The sequence below is a fragment of the Crinia signifera genome, chromosome 9 (assembly GCF_055691185.1).
Source record: "Crinia signifera chromosome 9, ASM5569118v1, whole genome shotgun sequence".
NCBI classification, from domain to species: domain Eukaryota; kingdom Metazoa; phylum Chordata; class Amphibia; order Anura; family Myobatrachidae; genus Crinia; species Crinia signifera.
Window position 1 is genome coordinate 127,713,777 of NC_139225.1, and position 25,900 is coordinate 127,739,676.

The following is a 25,900-nucleotide window of genomic DNA, read 5'->3' on the forward strand; positions in this document are numbered from 1 at the left end:
TGGCGGTGCGTCATGCGGGGGTGGGGGAGGAGGCAGCACTAAGGTGTCGCTGCTGCCTCCTCCATAGAAGTGAACGGAACCCGGGTTACCTGTTCACACTGCCCAGCAACCCGGGTCCAACGAGGGAATAACATTGCTTATATCCCGTGTCAGAGTGCTGGGTTGTGCTGGACCTGGGATATTCAACATGTCCCACCACCCCGATGAATGCCGCCCCTGCTGCCCACATCCCCTCGCTAGCATGCAAGGGAATGTGTACGAGACAATCACATGATTTCTCTCCCCTTCGGAAATAAAATCAGTCTGAACTGACTTTATTTCCGCTGCTGATCGCTGAAGAGGGGGCCGGCGCTGACTTCATATAACGCCAGCCGCCCGCCCCGAGCAGGGAATGCCACGCCTGCGTTCTCAGGGGAACACCCAGCATGTTCATGGGGATGCCCATAAAACGCTGGGCGTTCCCCTGCCGCCACCCCCTCCCCTGCAGCCACCCCCCTCCCCTGTCCGTGTGAACGCCTCAGTGAGTGTGATACTCGCCAAAGGCATTTGCACAGGGGGTCTGCACATGTGCAAATACGTGCATGCTCAGATCCCCCCACATCGGACGGGGCCGAATTAGCCCCGTTCCGATCAAACCTGAATTAGGCCCAGTGTCAGATCTGTAGTGGCTTCGCCTGACCAGTTGAGCAGTCAATTACCGCCATCTTCTGGTGCCGGTATACGGGCAGTCGGCGGACTGCCGGCACACGCAGCATGACGCACTGATATATATTTAGATATATCGGCCATCAGCTGTGTTCAACAACGCGATATGTCTGTGAACAGCGCCGTTCACAGACATATCGCTGGTACACACTGGCCAATCACATAACTATATATTGGCCGATCAATTGATCGGCCAATATAACTGCTAGTGTGTACACACTGTAAAGTTGGGTAGATGTACATACAGACGGAGCGGGCAGCGCATTCTCCATGCACTAAGCTTCAAAAAATTATAAGGCGGAGAGTGATAAAGAAGCAGCCAATCAGCTTCTAGCTTACATATTTCAAACCCAGTCTATCACGTGACATTTAGGAGCTGATTGGCTGGTTGTTAATCACTCTCCACCAGTGTTCCCTCTAAGCTGTGCGCACGTGCGCACGCACACAACTCGACGAGCATGCGCACAGACATTACAACAGAGCGCACAAAGCAGCAGTGGTCCCCTTTTTGCAGTTGTCGACTTAATTAATGTGTGTTTCACCCATTAACTACATTGTGCTGTGTTTTGAATGTTTAAATGTTTAATATAATTTTGAAGTAAAGTTAACACAAATGCTGAATGTCATTTTCCAGTTATATATAAGTGACGCACAAAAATTTAAATTTCCTTCAAAAGTTGCACAGCCAAAATCTTTTGTGGCACACAGCCTTCGTAAAATTAGAGGGAACATTGCTCTCCACGTTATCACTTTTTGAAGCTTAGTGAATATGGCCTTATATGAGAATCAAACATTTGCTCCCAAACAATGTAAAACAGACAATGTGGTCATTCATACAAATTGGTTACATCCACTTGATATAACAAATGTATCCAAACAGTCATTTGTCTATTTCCCAAGGTTTGGGAGCGAATGTTGATTGTCCTTTCAGATCACAAATGCAGGGTCCCACCGGGACTTTTAACCGGTTCAGTCCCGATGCGACCCTGCAACAGCGAACAGCGTCATCAGGGGGAGCGGTGGAGTGTTGGCTCGACATCAGGAGCGGAGTCAGCACTTAGAGTTGGCACTCCTCCATAGTGTGAAGGGGAAACAGGTCGCTAGACCTGTTTAATCCATTCACACTGCATAGCAACACAGCAACGAACCAGTAAGAACCCTTCTTTTTTACCAGTTCATATTGCTGTGTTGCTACCCAGTTGTGGGACCTGGTAACCCCTGTCACATCACACTACTTACCGGGTCGAACGGGCAAGAAACTGGCTTGTACCCGGTAATTAGGTGTGATGTGAAAGGGGTACCAGTGATTTGTTTCTCCTGCTTAGATAAAGACGCTCACTCTCTAAAGCAAGGCTGGGCAACACCGGCCCTCCAGATGTTGATGAACTACACATCCCAGGATGCTTTGCATTAGTTTTGCTATATGGCCATGCTGAAACTGATGCAAGGCATGCTGGGATGTGTAGTTCATCAACATCTGGAGGGCCGGTGTTGCCCAGCCCTGCTCTAAAGAATTCTATAGGTTCTCAGAAGCACAGGAGCCCACTGTGAATGCACTGTAAAACTTTACTGTTTAACATGTTTACTGGTGTGCAATCAGCAGAATGGAACTATGGGGAAATGTCAAAATATAATATATAGAGAGAAGCAGAAGCACCATACAAGAGGAAAGAAAATATTCCAAAAAATACGATTTTTTTTTTCCTGATTTTCGATTCGATTTTGCTTATAGAAGCAAAATTAAATCCTAAACGAAATCGAATGGTTTTTGTGGCACTTTCCATCTGGATTCGATTCAATGCGTGCTCCCGTTTTCACAAAATAGAACAGAAAAATCTTCTGTGCAGCCAAGGAAATATCGAATTCGATCTAGTAAATCAAATTTGATATCTAATGCAAAAGTACAGATCTAATGCCAAATCGAATGGAAAGATCTAATGCCAGATCTAATAGAAAATCAAATCTAACATTGAATCAAAAGCAAATCCGTGTGTGTACGGGCCTTAAGGCATATATATGTATGAAGCAGTGATAAGGGAGAAGTGATAAAGGGGTAGATTTATTAAGCTTGGTGAAGTGATACACTGTCTGGTTTTTATCACCGGCCAATCAGCTCTTAACTGTCCTTTTTCAAACCCAGCCTGTAACCTAAAATTGTATGAGGATGTGACATTGACATCCAACTTATATTTGCAGGTTTTATCTCCGGGAATTATAGCACAAATTGGTTCTATCCATTCGATTTAACCAGTTTATCCAAACAAGCATTTCCTGGCTTTTGGGAGCACAAGGTTTATTGTAATTTGCTCCTATACATTACCACATTACCAGAGCATACCTCCCAACTTTTGAATAGTACATGGAATTTGGGGGCATGGCCTGTTGGCAAGGGGGCGTGAGCTACAAATTGCATCACTCTGGTGATACCACGTCCCATTTTTCAGCTAGGAGCTTCTGGCCATACCCCCAGCCCCTTTGGCTACAGGCACCAGGGCTGGCAACAGAAATCTTGGGGCCCGGTACACTAATATATCAAGGGGGCCCAATACCCCTCCCCCTTGAACAGAACATTGTTAGTACACTGCGTGTTTTTTATTGTTACAAAAGAAATAGAATTAATGTTCACGAATTCCGGAGGGAGGTCCCAGTCAAGTACCGGGGAATCCTGGCAGGTGCTTTAAACCATTGCTAGGCACTGCACTGACACAGTCATGCTTTCAGCGCCTAAACCTCTCAGAACCTTGGGGCCCTTCACAAGCTTGGGGCCCGGTACATGTGTCCCCCTTGACCCCCCTGTCGTCTGCCCTGACAGCCCCCCCCCCCCCCCCCGCAGGACACTGCTGTCCCCGAGCATGATGTGAGAACGTCCCAAAAAACAGGACATTCCCATGAGAATCGGGACAGTTGGGAGGTATGTCAGTCTCACTCCAACCAGAAAGACTGGAAGATAATAGTCATATTAGTAGAAAACAGTACATATCGCAGTGTGTATACAGCTTGCGATGCTGATGCGCACCACCACAGGGTTGGTTTGGCAGGGTCTCATCACTGAGGGTGGAGAGAGGTGGAGCAAGGTCAGAAGAAGGGTCCCAAATGGACCCTCGCAGGCTCGCTTTGCTCGCCACGCTTCGGGCACGGTGGCTCGATCCGCTACACTCCCCACCTGGTTACTAAAGGCTACCAGTGGTGGCGTGGAAAGTGAAGGCGCAAGGCGCAAGCCCCCCCCCCCCCCAGCCTTGCTCCTCCCCCTGGGCGTGGAAGGTCCATTAGCCCACTACAATTTAGCATCTCTCATCACAGCAGCTGGCCACGGATGGAAAGATGTACAAGATGCGCAGTACACAATAACGCAACACGAGGCTGGAAAAATCCCCAAATCACACATATGTCTGAATCAGGCCCACTGTCTGATAATTATTTGGGGGTATTTTGTATTTACCTAAGGCGCTCTTGTGTAAAGTTCCCAGCTATGAAATGATGGCGGTATTTGTAAGTATCCCTCCTATATAATATTGCCTGGTGATTCATTATTATGCTTCACTTAAATGGCACCACAAGCTAAAAGGTGACCTCCCACCCCCAAGTCCTCATAGAGACCCCCACTCTCCCATGCAGGCACTGGCAGTCTGTTAGCATTGCATGCATGCATGTCGTGAGTACACTACAGATGGAACATGTATGTGTCTGCATCCACCATGGTTACACAATAGACCAGTTACCAGTATAGTATACACCTGGGTCCTGGTGCAGCCGTCACTCACTGTCTGGTGACCGGGTAATGTTAGCAGCTATTGGCTGCGGTTCCACCTAAACCTCGAAAGAGTGCAGGGGAAATGGGCGTGGCGTCCAGTGACGGGTCACGTGTGCCGCTTGGTCTCTGCTGAATGAACTAGGCGGGGACTATTACTGATTGACGGGTGACTGCAGCCAATGGCGGTGTACGTGCTGTGGGTGTTGTAGCCGGCTAGCAGGCCTGTGTTGCCGGAAGCATGGCGCCGGTGGTGTGAAGGAGACGAGGAGGCCGCCGCCACGGGTGACTGGGGCATGGCCGGGCCGGGAGGCCGGAGTGGGGATGTCATACACCTCAATGTTGGGGGGAAGAGGTAAGTGAGGCAGTAGGGTGAGTGAGACAGGACACAGTGTGGTGATGGTGGGGGAGGAATTGGGTTTGGGACAGTGTGGCTCAGTCTGACGTGTGGTAAAAAAAATATATATATAGATAATATATGTGCAAAGCTGGCCGTAAGCAAGTTGGTACCCATGACAAGATTTTACCTGGCGCTCTTTAAATGTTGTGGGATATTCGTAGGACCCATAGCAAAAGTTTGTAAGGGCCCCTATGTACCAACTAATGGTGATAAAATATATATAGCACATATAATTTACACAGAGAAGATGGGCCCCCCTCAGCTCAGGGCCCCATAGCAGCTGCACACCTTGCACCTAGGGTAGTTATGCCATTGGACACCCTAGTCATTCGCCTATATGTCCCATGCTGGTGCTGGCTCTACGGGTGATGACTACACAATAAGAAACGTGTCACTCTTTACAAATGATGAGCACTATACATGTGAGTGTGCAGCCATCAGCTCTCCCTATTTTGAAGAGATAATCTCCGGTTCTAAAGATTAGTCGAGGACGCGGATTAATGTAGGACTCGGCAACATAAGGTGTGAGTGTATACCCAGGAAGTAAGAAAGGGGGAGGTTTGTGGGGATAAATGTCACCGGGAGAGAAATAGGGTTGTGTATGGTCATATGTTATATTATGGTAGTGTTCACCCTAGCACCCTGCAGGGGTGCAGGATGACTCGCCGACAGTTGGGATTCCAACAGTAGTTTGACCTCGGAATCCTCACTTACAGGATGCTGACAGTCGGAATCCCTACTTACATGGGCTATTTTCCCTTGTGAATCCCGACTTACATTGGCTATTTTCCCATAGAGGGAGAATAGAATAGGTGGCTAGTGGCAGTGGCAATTCCAGTGCCGGTGTCCTGACTGTCAGTAAGTTATACCCCACCCCCTTGCACCTAGTCCGTGAGGAGGGATATTTTTTTTATTTTGAGAGTCAAAATTGTATATGTGATCGTTACAGTAAACCAACCCCCCCCCCCCATTCTGCCAAAATATAAACACTCATTTTGAATAGAATTTAATAATGTGGAATAAATTAGATGAAGGCAACAAGTCAATACAATCAACACTCAATGGCTGATTTCTAATGAAATATGAAATAGGGAATGGTATTTAGTATTGATGTATGGTACAACGTGCTTGATTGGTATCCTCCAGAAAATAATATATTGTCATTGCTCACAGGTTCAGCACTTCTAGACCGACATTGACGTGGGCCTCCGACACCTTCTTTTCCAGGTGATGTATAACATATGTTTAAGAATAATGTGACGTAAAGGTATAGCCAAAGTGAGGGACATATTTGACCCAGGAGGCATAATACTCCCGTTTCAATCCCTTCATGATAAGTATGACATTCCACATACACAGTTCTTCATGTATCTCCAACTTCGTCATTTTGCTCGCCGCATTACTGACTCACTGACCATCACGCCTAATTTCGACACTATCCATAAATTGTTATCTTATCTCTTATATATTTGGCTACATCTGTCACTCAAAGTGGGTGTCTGTGTCTATAACGCTCTGTTCCTGGACTTTCCTCTTAATGTGTGATTGCCTTCAACTGTGCTGAACACCTTTCTGAGAAATTAACCTGTTTAAAACAGGTGATGGCAATCATACATTAAGGGGAAGTCTAGAAACAGAGCATTGTGTCCCTCCTGGAGAGGGTCATGTTGGGAGGTATGTGACAGAGAACCAGCCCAGTGAGCCCACAGACAGTGCCAGACACCCACTGCCTTCCCATGTTGCCCAGCACTGCTACTCCACAGCCACCAGGTGAGCGCCCCCCTCCCGCGATTTGCGGCAAAACCTCCCCCCCCCCCGCGCGCCCCCCCCCTCCCGCGATTCGCGGCAAAAACACCCGCTCCCCCGCGACCCCCCCTACCGCGGTTCGCAGCAAAAACACCCCCCACGACCCCCCCTCCCGCGATTCGCTGCAAAAAGAACCCCCCCACGACCCCTCCCGCAATTCGGGGCAGCACCCCCCCTGCGACCCCCCTCCCGCGATTCGCGGCACCCCCCCCCCCCCCCCCCCCCGCAATTCGCAGCAGCCCCAGGATTAAATGGCACATGCAAAACACTGACATGGCTATGGTCGACAATGAAAAAGGTTGACATGAGTTTTTGAAGATTTATTTTTAATTTTTTTAATTTTTTCATATTCATTGTCATGTGTCGACATGGACACCAATGAAGTGGCACACTTATGTCAACATTTACATGTGTTGACCTTTCTGTGTTGATTTTTTCTTGTGGCGATTCGCGTCACACCCCCCTGCAACCCCCCCTCCCGCGATTCGCGGCAACCCCCGTGACCCCACACCTCCCGCAATTCGCGGCAACCCCCCACCTGAACCCCTGTGAACCCCGCCCTCCCGCGATTCACGGCACCCACCCCCGCGACCCCCCCTCCCGCAATTCGCGGCACCCCTCCGTGATTCGCGGCAGCTCCAGAATTAAATTGCACATGGAAAACACTGACATGGCTATGGTCGACAATGAAAAAGGTTGACATGAGTTTTTGAAGTTTTTTTTTTCATTTTTTGAATATTTTCATATTCATTCTCATGTGTCGACATGGATACCAATGAAGTGCCACACTTATGTCAACATTTACATGTGTTGACCTTTCTGTGTTGATTTTTTCTTGTGGCGATTTGCGTCACCCCCCCCCCCCCCCCCACAACCACCACTCCCGGGATTCACGGCACACACACACACCTCCCCCGCGATTCTCGGCACCCCACCCCGTGACCCCCCCTCCCGTGATTCACGGCACACCCCCGCGACCCCCCCTCCCATGATTCGCTGCAACCCCCGCCCCGTAACCCCCCCTCCCGCGATTCGCGGCACCCACCCCCGCGACCCCCCCTACCACAATTCGCGGCACCCCCCCCCCCGCGATTCGCGGCAGCTCCAGAATTAAATTGCACATGGAAAACACTGACATGGCTATGGTCGACAATGAAAAAGGTTGACATGAGTTTTTGAATTTTTTTTTTTCATTTTTTGAATGTTTTCATATTCATTCTCATGTGTCGACATGGACACCAATGAAGTGCCACACTTTGTCAACATTTACATGTGTTGACCTTTCTGTGTTGATTTTTTCTTGTGGCGATTCGCGTCACACCCCCCCTGAACCCCCACTCCCGCGATTCACGGCACACACACCCCCCCGCGATTCTTGGCACCCCACCCCGTGACCCCCCCTCCCGTGATTCACAGCACACCCCCCGCGACCCCCCCTACCATGATTCGCCGCAACCCCCCTCCCGCGATTCTCTGCAATCCCTCCCCTCCCGCGATTCGCAGCATCCACCCCCCCACAACCCCCCCTCCTGCAATTCGCGGCACCCCCCGCGACCCCCCTCCTGCAATTCGCGGCACCCTCCGCGACCCCCCCTCCCGCTATTCGCGGACACCTAAGTTGCAATACAGGGCATCTTTCATACAATTCTAACCATATTTCTCATATACAAACGTTCACAAATTAAGGGGGCGCAGCCCCTAACGACGGTGTGAAGAGCGCCCGTAGGGCGCGATGAATCACCTAGTATCTTAATACATCCTTATAAGACTAAATATCTTAGTCTCGACCTGGTTGCCAATTCCGCTCCACGTATATGGAAACAAACTGTGTCTACCTGGACAGTTGATATCCCCTCTTTAAATACAGTAGATGATCTAGTGAAACATTTTGACTCAACTTTAAGGTTTCTCCATAGTGCGTGGTTGCAGGACGTACATGTTAAAACTATTAATAGGGTTTATATTTCGCAAGCTCGCAGACGCCACATGGTCCCAGATGAAACGGGTACATGTCTTAAATGTAAACACCCTCATGCAACTTTTTTTCACAGCTTTTGGCTTTGTCCAAAAATCAAAAGATTCTGGGGGAAAATTAGGTACTCTTTACCTAGAACGGCGCCCGCGATTAGAATCGCGGGCGTCGGGGGTAAAAAATCGCGGGTAAATCGCGGGTACATAAAAATCGTGTACCCGCGATCACCGCGATTTTCCCATAGGGAACAATGTTAAAAAGCCTGATTGACCGCGATTTTACTTTAAAATGCCTCAATGCCCGCGATTTTCACATAGGAATCAATGTTAAATGGGCTACAGAGCCCAAATAGTCACAATTAACCCTTAAATGTCACCCCAATTTTTGTACGCCACCCCACGATCCACGCCAACCCGAAGCGTGGCGAGCGGCGGCGGTACGCGTCCTCCGACCTTTTCATGCCCTACTATCCACGTCGGCGTGGAGTTGAGAATAGAATAGTGTGGCGAGCGCAGCGAGCCACCGAGCCCGAAGCGTGGCGAGCGCACGCGGATACCTTCACAGTTATACGCGTCCCCTCGCGGGCTTCACAGGTATCCGTGGCGAAAAGCGGACACCTGTGAAGCCCGCGAGGGGACGCGTTTACCTGTGAAGGTATCCGCGTCCCCTCGCGGGGCTCGCTGCGCTCGCCACGCTTCGGGCTCGGTGGCTCGCTACGCTCGCCACACTATTCTATTCTCAACTCCACGCCGACGTGGATAGTAGGGCATGAAAAGGTCGGAGGACGCGTACCGCTGCGCTCGCCACGCTTCGGGTTGGCGTGGATCGTGGGGTGGCGTACAAAAATTGGGGGGACATTCAAGGGTTAATTCTGCCTATTTGGGCTCTGTAGCCCATTTAACATTGATTCCTATGTGAAAATCGCGGGCATTGAGGCATTGAATGCAAAATCGCGGTCAATCAGGCTTTTTAACATTGTTCCCTATGGGAAAATCGCGGTGATCGCGGGCGTCGCGGCCGTTTATGTACTGCCCGCGATGTCGCGATCACCGCGATGGGCGCTGTTCTAGGTAAAGAGTACCGAAAATTATGTTTTTTATAAATAGTATTTTACATTTGCGTCTTATTGGTGATCCCCGGGCCTTATTGTGTGCTAGCTTTGTTAATTGGATTCTTGGGGCTGATCGCAATTCCAAGATCCCATTGTTGACAATTATAGTAACCGTAGCAAAGAAATCTATACTGTGTAATTGGACCTCTCGCAACGCTCCGTCTTTGGGACATGTCAAATCACTTCTACTTACCACTCTGTATTATGACAGACAAGCTGTACTGCCTGCTTTGGAATCTAAAGTGGTCACCTTTTATAGAAAATAGGGGGCTTACATTGAATCACTTAACTCTTCTACACAATCAAAAATATTTAAAGTCTTTGAAACCACAACATGGTTTTTGTATAGGCAATTAAACGCCTCATAATGATGCATGTTGTATAATCGGCGAACATCTCTCATTCCGCAAACATATCTGTATTTCCCAGTTTAATACTGACAATTTGGACCGCTGTGCAGTTAGACCCCTCCCCACTCCCACCACCAGTCTTCCCCCCCCCCGCCCCCCCCCCAGGTTATTTTTCTATACTGTATTTGTTATTTTCTTTGATAAAGATACTGTACCAACTGCTCATTTAACATGACTTGATTTACACATACTGTGTGTTGTGATTATGCCTTTAAGTACATGCTGTGTCTTATTGTTGTACTCTATCCTGAATTTTATTGTTGAAAAATAATAAACAGATTTAAAAAAAAAAAAAAAAAGAATAATGTGACGTTATAATTGGAATCCGATACGTTAAGTGTATTGCTACAATTACCATTCCGGTAAAATCTGGTATTCTAGCTCATGGGATATTGCTTATTACCACATAATCAAATGGTTTATGTTCTATTTATTACATATACAAGATCGCATGATGTTTTTTTTGCTATGATGTGGTTTTTAGCTGTCACAGAAAGTTGATAAATGATTGCCAGGAACAATTGGTCCACTTAATGATCTTTTTCTTCCCCAGTCTTCTCAGTGGTCGCATCTCTTCCCTAAAGGATGAAACTGGAGCTGTGAGTTTAAAGAACTATTGAAAATCCTTGTATCAGACTGGCATGCTTGAGACCTCTATGCATAGTATCGGGGATGATAATGCTAGTTCTAAAACATTGCTTAATTTATGTCACCTCAGATCTTCATAGACAGAGACCCCGTGGTGTTTGCACCAATACTGAACTTTCTTCGTACAAAAGAACTTGATACAAGGTTGGTGTGAAGTTGGCATATGTGCGAGCGGGTATCGGTCTTTGCAGCCTTGGTTCTCATCACCCTGTCTGTATGCTTGGTATCTTTCAGAGGCGTGAACAGCTCCTTGCTGCTGCATGAGGCAGAGTTTTATGGCATCACCCCATTAGGTACCCTTTTAATTTCCCTGATTTTGTTGCTTTTCTTCGTATTGGAGAGTGGTAACTGACTGTGGCTATTATTCCAGTGAGACGTTTACAGTTGTGTGAGGAGTTGGAACGCTCATCATGTGGGAGTGTGCTATTCAATGGATACCTCCCACCTCCAGGTAAGGGATTTCTAGCGGCTGTTATTGGTCTAGTCAAACAAAATTTAGTGGATGAGTATGTTGTGCATACAGCAGCGCAGAAAGTAAGTATTCCTACAGGTCCCTCAATGAAACCATCACCATACACCACATAAAACAAAAAATGGAATACAACTTAACAGACACTTGGGATCTTGAAAACACCAGGATTCCTCCTGTATGTTGGATCATAAAAATGAAGAAAATAGCTTATAATAGTGAAGTACGTTTTTCAAACAAACATTTTATTTAATGACATAATAAAACATACACAATAAAAACAATTTAAAAGCAACAATCTCTATTGTGTCCAGTGCCACAATGAATCCTCTATTGAAAGAGACTGAAAATTACCGAATGGAGAGGAACCGACATCCAAGCAGTTCCAAATGGGCTCAGAACACACCCCACAGCTGGTATTACTGCTGGGCTCTCTGTGTGTAAAATCTCCTCCGGTTCCACAGTCACCTTTCAGGCTAAAGTGCAGTTCACCAACGCGTTTCTTCCTTCAATGAGGACTTTTTCAAGGTGTACCAAAGTCTGCACAAAAGCTCCTTATATACTTGAAACTAATCCGCCGCAGTAATACCAGCTGTGGGGTGTGTTCTGAGCCCATTTGGAACTGCTTGGTTGTCGGTTCCTCTCCATCCGGTAATTTTCAGTCTCTGTTCAATAGAGGATTCATTGTGGCACTGGACACAATAGAGCTCGTTGCTTTTAAATTGTTTTTTTATTGTGTATGTTTTATGAGGTCATTAAATGAAGTTTGTTTGAAAAACGCACTTCACTATTACAGGTCGAGTATCCCGTATCCGAATTATTCCGAAATACGGACATTCCAGAAAGTGAAATTTTTATTTATTTTTTTGCTAAAAACTCACTGGGGACATTTGTAACAGCATCACTGGGGACATGATATGTAACTGGCACTATATATGTGCAAGACAATGATTGCTTGGCATTCAAATTCAGTGCTGAGATAGTACACACATTTTGTTTCACGTTTTGAAGCCTTGTTTTTTGAACAATTAAAATATATTTGTGTGTATTTTATGTGGTAATAAAATATATTTGTGTGTATATTATGTGTTTATACAGCATAAATGCAAGATACTTCAAAATACATCATTGAAATATTAAAATATTCCGAAATACGGAATAATCCGTTATCCAAAATTCTCCTGGTCCCGAGTATTTTGGATAAGGGATACTCAACCTGTATATGCTATTTTCTTAATTTTTATGATCCAACATACGGGAGGAATCCTGGTGTTTTCAAGATCACAGGCGCTTGTTAAGTTGTATACCATTTTCTGTTTTATGTGGTTATTGGTATAGTCTCTGGACTCTCTCCAAGCAAGGTTTGGCTTACTCTGGTGTACAGTTGGTCACCTTAGTTAATCTACCTTTGAGCTGTTATACTGTATTCATGTCATGCTTCCTATTGGTCGTGTATGTTATGGGCTAGTAGTACATTCATCACTTTTGCTGTATTTACTGCACTGTAGTCCAAGGCAACAGACATTTAAAACAACCACATACAGATGGAGTCACGCTCATCTGTAGTGCCGGCGCACTGAAACAACCAGTCTCAGTGCGCGGCTCACCGGGACAGGGCCGCGCAAATGGGGTGAGCAGGCGTCTCAAATGCACATGTGCCAAGAGCCACTCAGATTGGACCAGCTCCATCTGTAAGTACACTTATGTATACAATCGACGGAAATAACAGCACTTCAAATCTAAACATTTATCACTACATAGGAAAACAGTCAGGACTTCAGGGCCGATTCTGGATCATACGCAATAATGTGAGTTCGGCGCCTGCCCCGATGGTCGGGGTTTGCGCATGCTCACTTCTGTGCGAACCACGACAACAAATGGCCGTGGAAAGTTACACACTCACCGGGTCGTTCACAGCGGGGTTGGTGGTGGCGCTGGTGCTAGGACATGGGGACGCCCAGTGTTTTACGGGCGTCCCCATGCAAATGCTGGGGGTTCTCATGGGTACGCGGGTGGGCTGATGCCTTCTGGGAGCTGGTGGCTGATGTCACAGGACGTCAGCCGCCTGACCTGTATTCGTCCCGACACCCACAAAAAAGTCAGTTGAGAGTGACACTTTAAAGAAGAAACCATCGATTGCTAGAAAACATTATACCACCTACCATCGATGGTTCCCGCTATCGCTTAACTGCACATGCGCAGAAGAACAGAGCGGGCTGTCCACATCTTGATTAAGTTTCCTCTGTGCATTCGCTCACTGCGACACTGTGCACGCACCCCGCCCGATACCATCGGATGCCATCCATCGATGGCATAAAACTATTTGAACCTCCCCTATCAATGCTTAAAACTTCAAGCACTAGGTCCCAAACCATTGATGATTTGGGAACATTGATAGTCGATGGCTTTCTCTACTGCAGCGGCGGCATGCAAGGGCATGTGTCTTCACTATACATGCCTATGGTTGCGAGGGTTAACGGCAGTGAGGGTGGGGGGGGGTTTCGGCAGGACGGGTTCTCTGGCACTCGGTAAGTTGTGATCTTTGCAGCTTACCGAATTAACCAGAATCAGGCCCCTTGTCTAGAAACCATTATAAAAATGTCCGTTCTGGACATTTTGAGGGTGTCCTGACAAAAACCTTACAATTTATTATTAAAACATCAACTATGTTCTGCTAATATAATAAGCTTTTACTATTACACTTTAGTTCTAATGAACTAAACCAGTGATTGGCACCAAAGGAAAAAAAAGATAGACAGTAGCAGAGGACAACAAGATCAAAAGGTGTCAGTATTATTAATTGGGGCGTTTTTTTTTTTTTTTTTTTCCCTGTTAACATTTTGCACAAGCAAAACCCCATTTGTGTATAGTGTCACCTTGCTCGTCTACCACTGGACTTGGCACAGGTTGCTATTCCCAATTGCAGTCCACGCGGATGGTAAAGGGTTTAAAAAAAAAAAAGTTTTTTTTTTCAGACTTATATATAATGATGATTTGGGGTCAGTTTTTTAATGTTGACCGATTACCCATATATTGCCAGTCACAGTATGTTTTGCATTCCAGTGTTCCCAGCAAAGCGGAGGAATCGGCACAGTGTGTCTGGGCTGCAGGTTGGCTCCAGGAGTGGGGGGAATGAACGGGCACCTGTCCGGAGGAGTAATACCATGCCACCCAACCTGGGGGGTGCTGGCATCCTCGGACGCTTGTTAGATGAGAGGAGTTATGGAAGCGGAGGAGGTTGGTGTTCTATTGTATACGTGTTTTATTAATCCGAGCGAAGTGACTGGGTAATGCCAGTGAACACTATTTACCTGTTACTGTTGGTTTTGCGGTTGAGATAGAGCCGTACACACAATGCATGTAAGATTTACATATGTAGGCAAGGGATGTGATAGATATTACCTGTATGGCATACAAGAGATGGTTCACACATAAACAGGAATGGGTCACATGTGATAGAGACAGTCTCGCACGTATTTAATGGATGGGCTCATAGCAATTTATTAAATGGATTGTGTAAACTTTATATAATGTGCATATGTATGAGTCACGGGTTAAATATATACATTTTAAACAATTTTTTTTTTTTTTTAAATACTTTTTCATTGAAAGACCTCAGGTGTACAATTAGCATGAATTAAAACATCATAGTAATCAAATACAAAGTAAAGTAGAGGTTCAAAGCTGAACCAATCATAACTCATTTAACATTCTTTCTGTGCAGGGATTTCCAGCGACCCTGGCATGGTTCGGATCATCTGTGGGCACCATAATTGGATTGCAGTTGCCTTTGCGCAGTTTATAGTATGTTACAGGTAATATTAGGGCATCACACCGTGCTCATGACCCATTATGTAGTGTATGGGCTCGTATTTAAGTGCCCAGCTTCATGTTCAGATTGAATAGATACCTTCGATATAGGCAGTGTTAAATAATGGACAACATAAACCTTTATTTTATCAGTAAAGGCCCCCATACACTATGGTAGAAGTCCCATCCAATTCCATTTGAGCCACCGTGGGACCCTTCTGCCGCCCAGAGGGGATCCAGTCCGGAGATCTTGCATTCAGCACATATGATCTCCGGATCCGATGCACATGGGACCCTGCACCAGATCACACGTCAGACACATGCTATTTGTACCGATATAACAGATTTTGCCCAAATTGCATAGCGTATGGGGGCTTTTACTCATCAGCATATATTGCCCCAAATTCGCATGTAAGCCCTTTTTACATTTTTGTTTTAATGGTTTATTTACTGCTGCCAATGGACAATTTCCTCCCTACTAATATTCTAAGTATTTAGAATAAAACCAGTGTATAATAGAGGATGAGGAAATGTCACCCCAAATGTATGTTACCATGTCGGCTGAAATGCTGCACCATGTGTCATCTAAGTGTTCTATCTTAGAATGAAGGAGACCTCTGGCTGGCAACTGATATTTACTAGCCCCTGTCTGGACTGGGTGATTGAGCGGGTGGCACTGAACGCCAAAACTATTGGAGGGTCTCTGGGAGACAATGACAAGATGCTGGCTGTATCCTCCTGCAGTGAGATTATACTGTGGGCTATCACCGGTGATGGCGGCGGGAGTGAAATAGGTGAGAGACTGCTGCAGGAGAGGGTGGAAGAATGAGACCAATGTCCATCAGTAGTGGGTGGGAGAGGTTGGATCTAGGATACTCTGTGGGAGTTTGTCTAAGAAGGTCTCTAGACCAGGGGTCCCCTCCCCAGCTCTTTCATACCTGCAAGGTAATAAACATTATAGGCTATACAGCAGCGGGGAACTGGTTTATTATGCTGGGTTATTTACTTGTCCTTTTAAAACCTCCCAAATTACATCTGTTTCAGGGATATTTAGTCTAGGGGTACCAGCAGAAGCCTTGTTTTTTGTGGGCAATCAGTTAATAGCCACGAGCCACACTGGAAAAATTGGAGTATGGAATGCAGTGACCAAACATTGGCAGGTGAGCGACTGTATGTTCTGGTGTGTGTCCACGTCCTACACATCTGTCACCTGGATTCATTGATGGAACTACCCTGATTAATATACTCTGTTATCATGTATGGTTTACTATCACAGAGCCTCTGTACACTGTAACATTTAAGAAATGGTGCTAACTTCTGGGATCCGCAATATGCAGTTCTCTGGCTAATTTCTACAGATGTGCATGTTCAGATTTATCCGGATCTCAAAACGGGATCTTATTGGCTATCCGGCTGTCACATGTTTTGGAGCCAAAATATGTGACAGCCGATAGCCAATAAGATCCCGTTTTGAGATCCGGGTAAATCCAAAGCTGCAGATCTCATTTCTATTATACAAAACTTTGCTGCTGGCTATTTCCATTGGCATGATCATAAAGGAAGAACATGCTTCAGGGCATATGTCCATCATAGTAAATTAATAGGATTCCTTGAAAAGTAGCTTTATCCTAATGTCTCCAGAATCGCAGCGATTGCTGTTATTTTCCCCTTTAAGCTTCCCTTTCTAGTTTAAGGTTCTCATGTCCCTCGTTATATCTATGCATCTCTTGTATACAAAGGTAGATGCTCTTTTTTTTTTTCCCCCTAATTTCCTTATTTTGTGATAGATCCAGGATGTGGTGCCCATAAACAGCTATGACACAGCCGGCTCCTTTCTCCTGTTGGGGTGTAACAATGGATCCATCTACTATGTAGGTAAGTATCCATGGGGAAACCAGTTGCGGTTTCCTGCACTATCGCAGTCACTTAGAGAGACCAATCCTGGGGTTTTTTTTTTTTTTCAATTCTGGGATTCAGGATTAAGAAAATGCTCTATTAAGGATTACGTTAATCAGTCACTTGCATGACAGTGGTGGCAGGTAGCAGCAGGGACATCTTTTGTTTTCTTCTTGTGCCTGGCTGGTGGAAGGGAGCGGTACAGTGGATGGCTGAGAAATGGGAGGACAGGAGTGACCACACTGCTCACAGCTGGGGGGTCAGGAGCAGAGTGGAAGCGTCTGCGCTGTATACTAAAGGTGCTCATTGCTGCCCTGCTTTAAAAACCAGATTAATTGTGCATACCAATCCCGGATCACTTGTGACGTGCAGTGCATCAGGTCTTTTGGTTTGTATGGACGGGTCGGCATTAATAGGGGTGGTTCCATGTGACCGTAAACTTAACGATACAAATGTTTTCTCTTCCTGCAGATGTCCAGAAGTTTCCCCTGCGCATGAAGGACAATGATTTGCTTGTTACAGAGCTGTACCGTGACCCCACAGAGGATGCTATAACTGCACTCAGTGTCTACCTCACACCTAAAACAAGTAAGAGACCCTATTCCTCTGTGTGTCCTTACAAACGAACAAGGGTCATGCACCTCTGTCACCCCCTGCAAGTACAATAGACCGTACTGTTCCATCTTCTCCTCTGGATAACGGAGCATGTGACCCCTTCATTTCTGGAGTTGGTCTTCATCCTGTAAAGAAACCCTGGTACTTGTGTATTTTGGCGGCGCCCATCGCTTCGCATACCATAATGTATGCGATGCGACACGATTTCGTTGGTTAGTGTACGATGCCATACAATTTTCAAATTGTATGCCATTGTACATGGCATACAATGCCATACGATGCGATGCGATTAAACATTGTATAAGCACCCTAATGGGTGCTTACAATGTTAAATGCACCCCCACGCCACCCCCCCCCCACTATAAACGTGAACCCGAAGCGTGGCGAGCGGCGGCGGTACGCGTCCTACGACCTTTTCATACCCCCACTATCCACGTCGGCGTGGAGTTGAGAATAGATTAGTGTGGCGAGCGCATCGAGCCACAGAGCCCGAAGCGTGGCGAGCGCAGTGGATACCTGTGAAGCCCGCGAAGGGACGTGTTTACCTGTGAAGGTATACGCGTCCGCACGCCACGCTTCGGGCTCGGTGGCTCGCTGCGCTTGCCACACTAATCTATTCTCAACTCCACGCCGACGTGGATAGTGGGGGTATGAAAAGGTCGTGGGACGCGTACCGCCACCCCTCGCGGGCTCGCTGCGCTCGCCACGCTTCGGGTTCACGTTTATAGTGGGGGGGTGGCGTGGGGGTGCATTTAACATTGTAAGCACCCATTAGGGTGCTCAAAAGCACCCTTTAGGGTGCTTATACGATTTTCCATCGTATAGGGGGTCAAAATCGCGTCGCATCGGGTACATGGCATGCGATGCGATACGTTCATCGTACGATGCAGAAATCGGGCGCTGCCAAAATACACAAGTACCGAAACCCCTGTAATTGTGTCATTTCACTTTATTGGTCTGTTCTCTGCAGGTGACAGTGGTAACTGGATCGAGATTGCCTATGGTACAAGTTCTGGTGTTGTCAGGGTTATAGTCCAGCACCCGGAGACTGTTGGATCTGGCCCACAACTTTTCCAGACTTTTACAGTCCACCGCAGCCCCGTTACCAAGATCATGCTGTCAGAGAGACACCTGATCTCAGGTAAGCAATGTGCTACGTAAGTACACTTAAATCCTTGCCAGTAATCCTTTGCTGCTGGGAAACTGACAACATCTATGATGTGCAGGGGTTGGAGTCTCCAGGATTTCTGTTCCCAGCACTTATTTGTTAAAATGCCTTGTGCACCATAATCCATCATAAACCACAGCCAGGATTACAGGGTGAGGTACAAGGCTTGGTCTAGACTCTGCTGTCCGGGTGTGTTTGGTTGTGTTTATATGGATAAACCATGGGAGCGGAATATACTGGGGAGCTGTGTGTAGGTACAGGCAATATAAAGCTAGTACTGAGCCAAGCTGGTCCTGATAATAAATCTTTTTACATTACTACCCTGGTAACATGTAAAGAGTGTTGCCATCTGGTGGGGACTTTATGGGTTACAGAAAATGAGCTGCAGAAAAACCACACACTCCATGTGGTGCATTTCTCTCACGCACGTTGAGTTTTACGTGTTTGCTTATCTCGTAGTTTGTGCGGATAATAACCATGTGCGCACGTGGACAGTAACACGCTTCCGTGGCATGATCTCCACCCAGCCTGGATCCACTCCTCTGGCATCTTTCAAAATCCTTTCCTTAGAGGATATCGACGGGCATGCCGGCTGCAGCGCTGGAAATGACATTGGTGAGTATCAGTGTGTCATGTGGTTTTACAAGGCGTATGGGAGTTATGATTAAACAACTAGTAAAATCTCCAGTACACTTATTTATTTATTAACAGTTTCTTATATAGCGCATACAGATTACGCAGCGCTGTACAGAGATCATTTTGAACATTCAGTCCCTGCCCCAGTGGAGCTTACAATCTATACTCACTTGTAAAATCGCCCTTTTTTATGTTCTCTCGAATGCAGTATGATGGTCGTTCTATTGGTTTCAGACTTTAGGGTCTGCTTACATAGGAGTCTATGTGCTGATCCTAGGAGTGAGATAAAGTTGGCAGTGTTAAAGTACCAACCACAGTGGCAGTTCGGACCTAGTTGACTTGTAGTTTCACTCTACAAGGCTTAGTCAATCGCATATTAAATAGGAGAGGGCTTTCCCCTTAGTAGTGGAACTTGTGTTCCCTACCAGGTTTGGCCTGGCCCAACTGAGGGTTATTTGGTTTCGTTATTCCGAAAGTGTATTGGAAGGCCATAATAAATGGTGGAAACAATACAGCAGAATACATGAGCAATAGGTACTTGTGTAATAGCACGGCACCCGGTACGTAGTTAGCGTAGCGTGCCTGTCAGAATCAGCGTAGTGTTAGCGCGGCCAGCGTAGTCAGTCAGAAGTAGCGTAGTCAGCGTCCCTGTCAGATTCAGCGTAGTGTTCCGGCGGCCAGCGTGTGTTCCTGAAACACCCCCCTATCCACGCCAGCCCGAAGCGGAGCAAGCCCCGCGAGGGGAGGCGTTATACATCCCCCCAACCTGTTCATACCCCCACTATCCACGTCGGCGTGGAGTTGATCTTATACCACACTTTGGGCTGGCATGGATAGTGGGGCTTTGAAAAGGAGGCATTTGCCAGTATGTAACATGGAGCACTGTCAAATGAGTCCTTTTAACACCTTCTCCCTGAAGCAGACACGGGCAGGGTTGCCGTACCCTGCCGCAATAATTAATGAGACGCTCCTGCGTCAGACAGATGTAACGCCTCTCTGCCGGCACCCACATGATCCCCTCTCCACCGGTGTCTGTCAGCGCAGGGGATCTGGCGGTTACCGGCGCTGTGTGAGAGGCTAGGCTTGCCGGGGACAAGGCCGGGCTGCTGCGGAGTCACTACAAAATCTATGCTAGGCAGTCGTTGGGCTGTCACTACGCTAACTACGCTAGGCAGTCGTTGGGCTGTCACTACGCTAACTACGCTAGGCAGTCGTTGGGCTGTCACTACGCTAACTACGCTAGGCAGTCGTTGGGCTGTCACTACGCTAACTACGCTAGGCAGTCGTTGGGCTGTCACTACGCTAGGCAGCCATTGGGCTGTCACTACGCTAGGCAGTCGTTGGGCTGTCACTACGCTAACTACGCTAGGCAGTCGTTGGGCTGTCACTACGCTAGGCAGCCATTGGGCTGTCACTACGCTAGGCAGTCGTTGGGCTGTCACTACGCTAACTACGCTAGGCAGTCGTTAGGCTGTCACTACGCTAACTACGCTAGGCAGTCGTTGGGCTGTCACTACGCTAACTACGCTAGGCAGTCGTTGGGCTGTCACTACGCTAGGCAGCCGTTGGGCTGTCACTACGCTAGGCAGTCGTTGGGCTGTCACTACGCTAGGCAGCCATTGGGCTGTCACTACGCTAACTATGCTAGGTAGTCGTTGGGCTGTCACTACGCTAACTACGCTAGGCAGCCATTGGGCTGTCACTACGCTAACTATGCTAGGCAGTCGTTGGGCTACCCTGACAGCTTAGCTTAGCCTACGCTGAAAACTTTGCGTAGCCAGATGCCGTGCTATTACACAAGTGCCGAGCAATACATACCAGACTTAAACCAACTTCAAAGAAGCATGGAGACCAATTTTTACTACAATGCAACACAAGAAGGGGATGGGGGTGGTGGGGTAGAGGCAGGGTTATTGACATGTCAAATCGGATTGAATAGGAGAGTGCCGAGAGATGGGGACTCTAGCAAAGACCTTTTCCACTTAAGCCATAATAACATTTTTTACATGACTACTGTCTGGACTAGTTTCAAGTTTTGGGTTAGTTGCAGATATGAATAGGGTGTAGCAGTACCTGTAAGTTAGGAGAAGATGTAAATGGCTCCCGGAGTAGATCTACTCCACTGTAGTTCTAATGCCGTCTTACCGCACACTGATTTACCTGCAGGTCCTTTTGGTGAGCGAGATGACCAGCAGGTCTTCATTCAGCGTGTTGTTCCCGATTCCAACATAGTCTACGTCCGCCTGTCCTCCACTGGGAAGAGGTAATCTCTGTTTTGTGTTACTCCCCGATTCCAACCGCACTCAGTGGTATAAATGTGTGCAGACCTGCTTGTTGAGCAGCGAATTCGGCCCAGTCTCCGATGGTGGGGGTGTACTCATGCGCAAACCCCCGGAGGGAACGCCTTCAAGTTTTACACTCGCCGTGGTGTTTGCAAAATGAGTGTGTGGGGGGGGGGCATGCATTCTAGGTCTGAATTACCCCAGTGGACACAGTCAATGAAGATAAACAGATCCAACATCTATTTATTATACAAGCTGGTCAGGAAATGAGTCTTCTTTCTCCTTGTCTAATTGCTCCTCTGTTATTAGGATTTGTGAGGTACGGTCTGTGGACTGCACCCCGATCACTTCCTTCACCGTCCACGAGTGTGAGGGCTCCAGCCGCATTGGTTCCCGCCCACGACGCTATCTCTTCACTGGCCATGCCAGTGGTTGCCTTCAGATGTGGGATCTGACAACTGCTATGGAGGTGGCAAACAAGGGGGAAGGTGGAGGTATGTTCATGTCCTGCTAGTATATTTTAACATTTCTTAAAAAAAAAAAAAAAAATGTAACACGAAAGGGCCACTTTGTCTATGGGGGAAAAATATTCCACTCTTAGGTCAACTCAAGCTACATAGTGTTGACCATGTGCTGTTTTTATGGTCCTGGCAAAGCAAACTGTTATCGGGAACTGGACTCATTTTAATATTATACAGACAGCGAACATACAGAGACTCAGTACCGCAATCAGATTCACTCAGCGGGACACTTCATTGTTTGGAACTTTTTCATACCTTCAGTAGTAATTATCTGATGTGCCATTTAGCCACATCCATATTAACAGGGGTGTACCAGTTAGAGGCACCCCATACTAAAGGCAGTACTATTAATTTACACATTTTGACAGTATATCCTGCAAAGGAATGACCACCGAATAGGCAGTGCACACGCACAGCATGTATGTGCATATCTAACTGCTGTCAGGGGATTCCTCAAATATGCACCCTGACCCTCTACTACACCTGTAGCTTTCTCACCTTTAAACAGAGACTTCCAGATATGAAGGCCCAACCACTTTTGCCAGCCTTGTGAGTCTCTACTTATGCTTCACTGTCTCCTAGATGGGCAGCCGCAGTCCCACAATCTCAGTTGTTGGCCAACTTCCCTATCCTCGTCTGCCTTACTATCTGTGTAACCCTTTCATGCTTACATGTGCCTCAACCCTCACTGAACTTGTTTGTCTATATCTAACCATATTACTACTTGTCTCCCCCTCACTTTCAGCAGAGTTGGGGGGACTCACTCAGGCAGAGCTGCTGGAACAGCTGGAGCAATGTGACCTTGCTCTGACCCGCACCCCGGAAATGAGCCCCGCCACATCAGTATCCCATACTTCTAACCGCCGGGCATCAGTAGCCAGGTAAACTCTGATGTTTTAAAAACAGTAGAAAAATAAAATCTTTGCAGGTCCAGAATGGAGGGTGTTCTGTGGAGAGAGTAACGTCACTGTGTACTTCATAGGCAAAAAGCAGCCCCAACCTTCCTCTTCTCCTTCTCATCCCTGTCCAGTGGATTGAATCATGACCACATAAGCAGTTTTATGTAATAAAAATCTACCAGTGCTGCAGACACAACATGCAATGTTTCTGCCACATCTGCTTGCTGGCTGTGATGGCTGGCCTTGAAGATGCCTGAAATATTACAGAAGTTGTACTTGCTATGAGGCTTTTTAAGTGCTTATCACGTATTGGCCACAATCATGCTAAAATCTAGCATGTAAACCCCACATTTGTGCCTGACCTTCACAGGTCACTACATGTAAATAATGCATTTATCTGTTTCCATTTGGATGATTACACACTTACTGTATGTTCTAGTCATTGCATATTAGTCCATACAATCTAATATTCTGAGATGGGTACAGAATATAGTAAACTGTTTCGCTGTTGGAAACTACATAGTGGACTCTTTGGCCGGTTTGCCTATAAGTGTAGAGACTGCCCTTCTGATCCACCCAAATCGTTGTCGATGCTGAATTCAAATGTGTTATCTTTCCTGATCTCGCATCTAAAGTGACAATAGATCACAGGATGATAATGAAGTGAATTTTTCACACATTTGATCACTATTAATGGGGCAGATGTATTAAGCTTTAACAAGAGATAAATCCAAGGGTGATAAGGAGAGCTAAACGTCCAGCCAATCACCTGCTAACTGCCATGTTACAGGCTGTGTTTGAGAAAAGTCAGTAAGGAGCTGATTGGCTGGACATTTATCTCTCCTTATCACCCTTGCATTTATCTCTTGTAAAGGGTTAATACATCTGCCCCAATGTCTGGTTTAGGCACGCAAAGCGCATAAACTTGACCAAACTAATGGGCATGGCGAGAAAAGTCCAGTTTGAGGGCCCAAACCTGTGACTTTTCTCATCTAATTAGCGTGCTATCCCTGGGGGGTAGCGAGTTGAAGAGATGTATGTGTACCGGTCACCAGAAACATTTGGTTACCGGCGGTGGACATGCCAGGTTGTCGGGACGAGCGCCCAACGTTTGAATTCTCCCCATTGTATATGCATTTGTTACAGCATTCTTCTAATCATTGTTTAGGTTCCGTTGAAGCTCCGGTTGATAATATATTTATGCTCGCTTCTTGGGCAGAACATGTGCATTTGTGGGAAATGTCATCTGTTTTGTGCCTTTTCCCAGTTCTGCCGAGAGCACTGGCTTTGTGCAACTGGCTCATTAACCCTTCTTGTTTTTGTTTCCATCTTGCAGCTTACAGTCCCAGCTCAGTGACAACACACGTGATCGATTCTCCCGACTCGTGTTATCCACCTCACATCGCCCCCAGCTTGTGGCTTCCCGCCACTCTGAAGGCTGGGCCTCACTCTGCAGTTTGCAGCCGCACCTCTCAGGAAGCCATAGTTCTTTGCACAAGTTGGACACACAGCCTCACTCCAGCACAAGAGCCAGTAAAGCCGGAAGCATACAGTCGAGAGCGGAGTTCCAAGGATTGGGTTTGGTTTCCGATCCGCCATCTCCCAGTGTTGGTGGCAGTTTTGTGGAGCGCTGCCAGGAGCTTGCTCGTTTCACAGAGTCCCACCAGCCTGAGTCACGCCGATCCAGCATGGAGGTGACCACTAACAGGGCCAGGTCACCATGGGGCTCTGCACCAGCTAGGCGACCAGCCTCCCCTGCCCCTCCTCCACCTTCCCCTCTTTGTGTTGCCCCATCACCATCTTCCACATCATCTGCTGCAGCAGCGGCGGGTGACACTTCCACACCTTCATCCTCACCTTCTAAGCTTCCCCAGAAACCCAGGCTGAATGAGACCTCTTTCTAATATTGGCAAAAAGTTGCTGTGGGGCTAACTGGTTGGTGGATGGGTAAAGTAGGATTCTTGTTGGCAGTCCAATTATGGTAGTAGTATTATTATTAATAGTATTAGTAGCTGGCATTGCAAGTCTGTTTACTGTGCATTCCTTTCGCTAAGCCCTGGACCAATACTATTGTTTATTTATTCATTTTGCCAAAATGGTTTCTCACAGCACAATGAAGAGATGGGATAGAAAAGAGACGCTCCACTGACTCCGAAACAAGCTCCAGGTTTGCATGCACCCCTGTCAACATGTTGTGCCTTCATAGAACAGTGCACCTGAATGGCATTACCCAGCAGTGCCTTCTACAAGTGCCACTTCTGCTCTGCGCATGATGCCAATGTCTGTTACGATGTGTATCCGTCCAGGTATTACAGGATGCGGTTCTTAGGTTTTAGGTGAAGCGTACAATAAACGACTCCTTGAAACAACCTACCCCCCCCCCCCCCTTACACCTTTGTGACCTCAATTCACCCTTTGCCAATCCTTTATTGTGTTTTGCCATGCGTTGGCGCTATCCTTTAGTTATCGCGGACATTTCTAACTTTTGTACGGTGATGTTGTTTGATACGTCACTGTAGTAATAGCAATACCTACAGTTTAACATCACTCAGACAATAATCAAATAGATTTTTAAGAGGTCATACAGCACCTCATATATTGTCAGGTTGCCTTTATACCATAGAATTTAAAAATGTGCTAATGTCAGTATCACATAGGCATAAAAAGCAGCGCTGAACAATACTTCGTAAAATGTGACAATATTTTAATGTGAATACATGATAATAAAATACATCAACAAAATAAAAACACAATATTAAAAAGGCAATGCAGTTTAAATGGGCCTGAGGTGCTTTTAGTCCGCA

The 25,900-nt window shown here is 46.8% G+C and overlaps 1 protein-coding gene across 2 annotated transcripts; it reads left to right on the forward strand.

Moving 5' to 3' along the window:
• The first annotated feature begins 4,610 nt into the window (after window positions 1–4,610).
• Window positions 4,611–25,469, forward strand: SHKBP1 (SH3KBP1 binding protein 1). 2 transcript variants are annotated; one of them, XM_083159728.1, is made up of 18 exons: window positions 4,611–4,808; window positions 6,027–6,080; window positions 10,706–10,751; window positions 10,871–10,944; window positions 11,035–11,093; window positions 11,171–11,251; window positions 14,333–14,506; window positions 14,994–15,084; window positions 15,683–15,873; window positions 16,124–16,239; window positions 16,867–16,954; window positions 17,447–17,563; window positions 18,561–18,731; window positions 19,218–19,373; window positions 21,561–21,657; window positions 21,986–22,170; window positions 22,946–23,078; window positions 24,433–25,469. In XM_083159728.1, the coding sequence occupies exons 1-18, from the start codon at window positions 4,750–4,752 to the stop codon at window positions 24,998–25,000; spliced, it is 2,460 nt and encodes an 819-aa protein (XP_083015854.1). In that variant the 5' UTR covers window positions 4,611–4,749; the 3' UTR covers window positions 25,001–25,469. The 2 variants fall into 2 exon arrangements, with proteins under 2 accessions (XP_083015854.1, XP_083015853.1); XM_083159727.1 differs by having other exon boundaries at window positions 4,613–4,808; window positions 22,943–23,078.
• The last annotated feature ends 431 nt before the right edge of the window (window positions 25,470–25,900 follow it).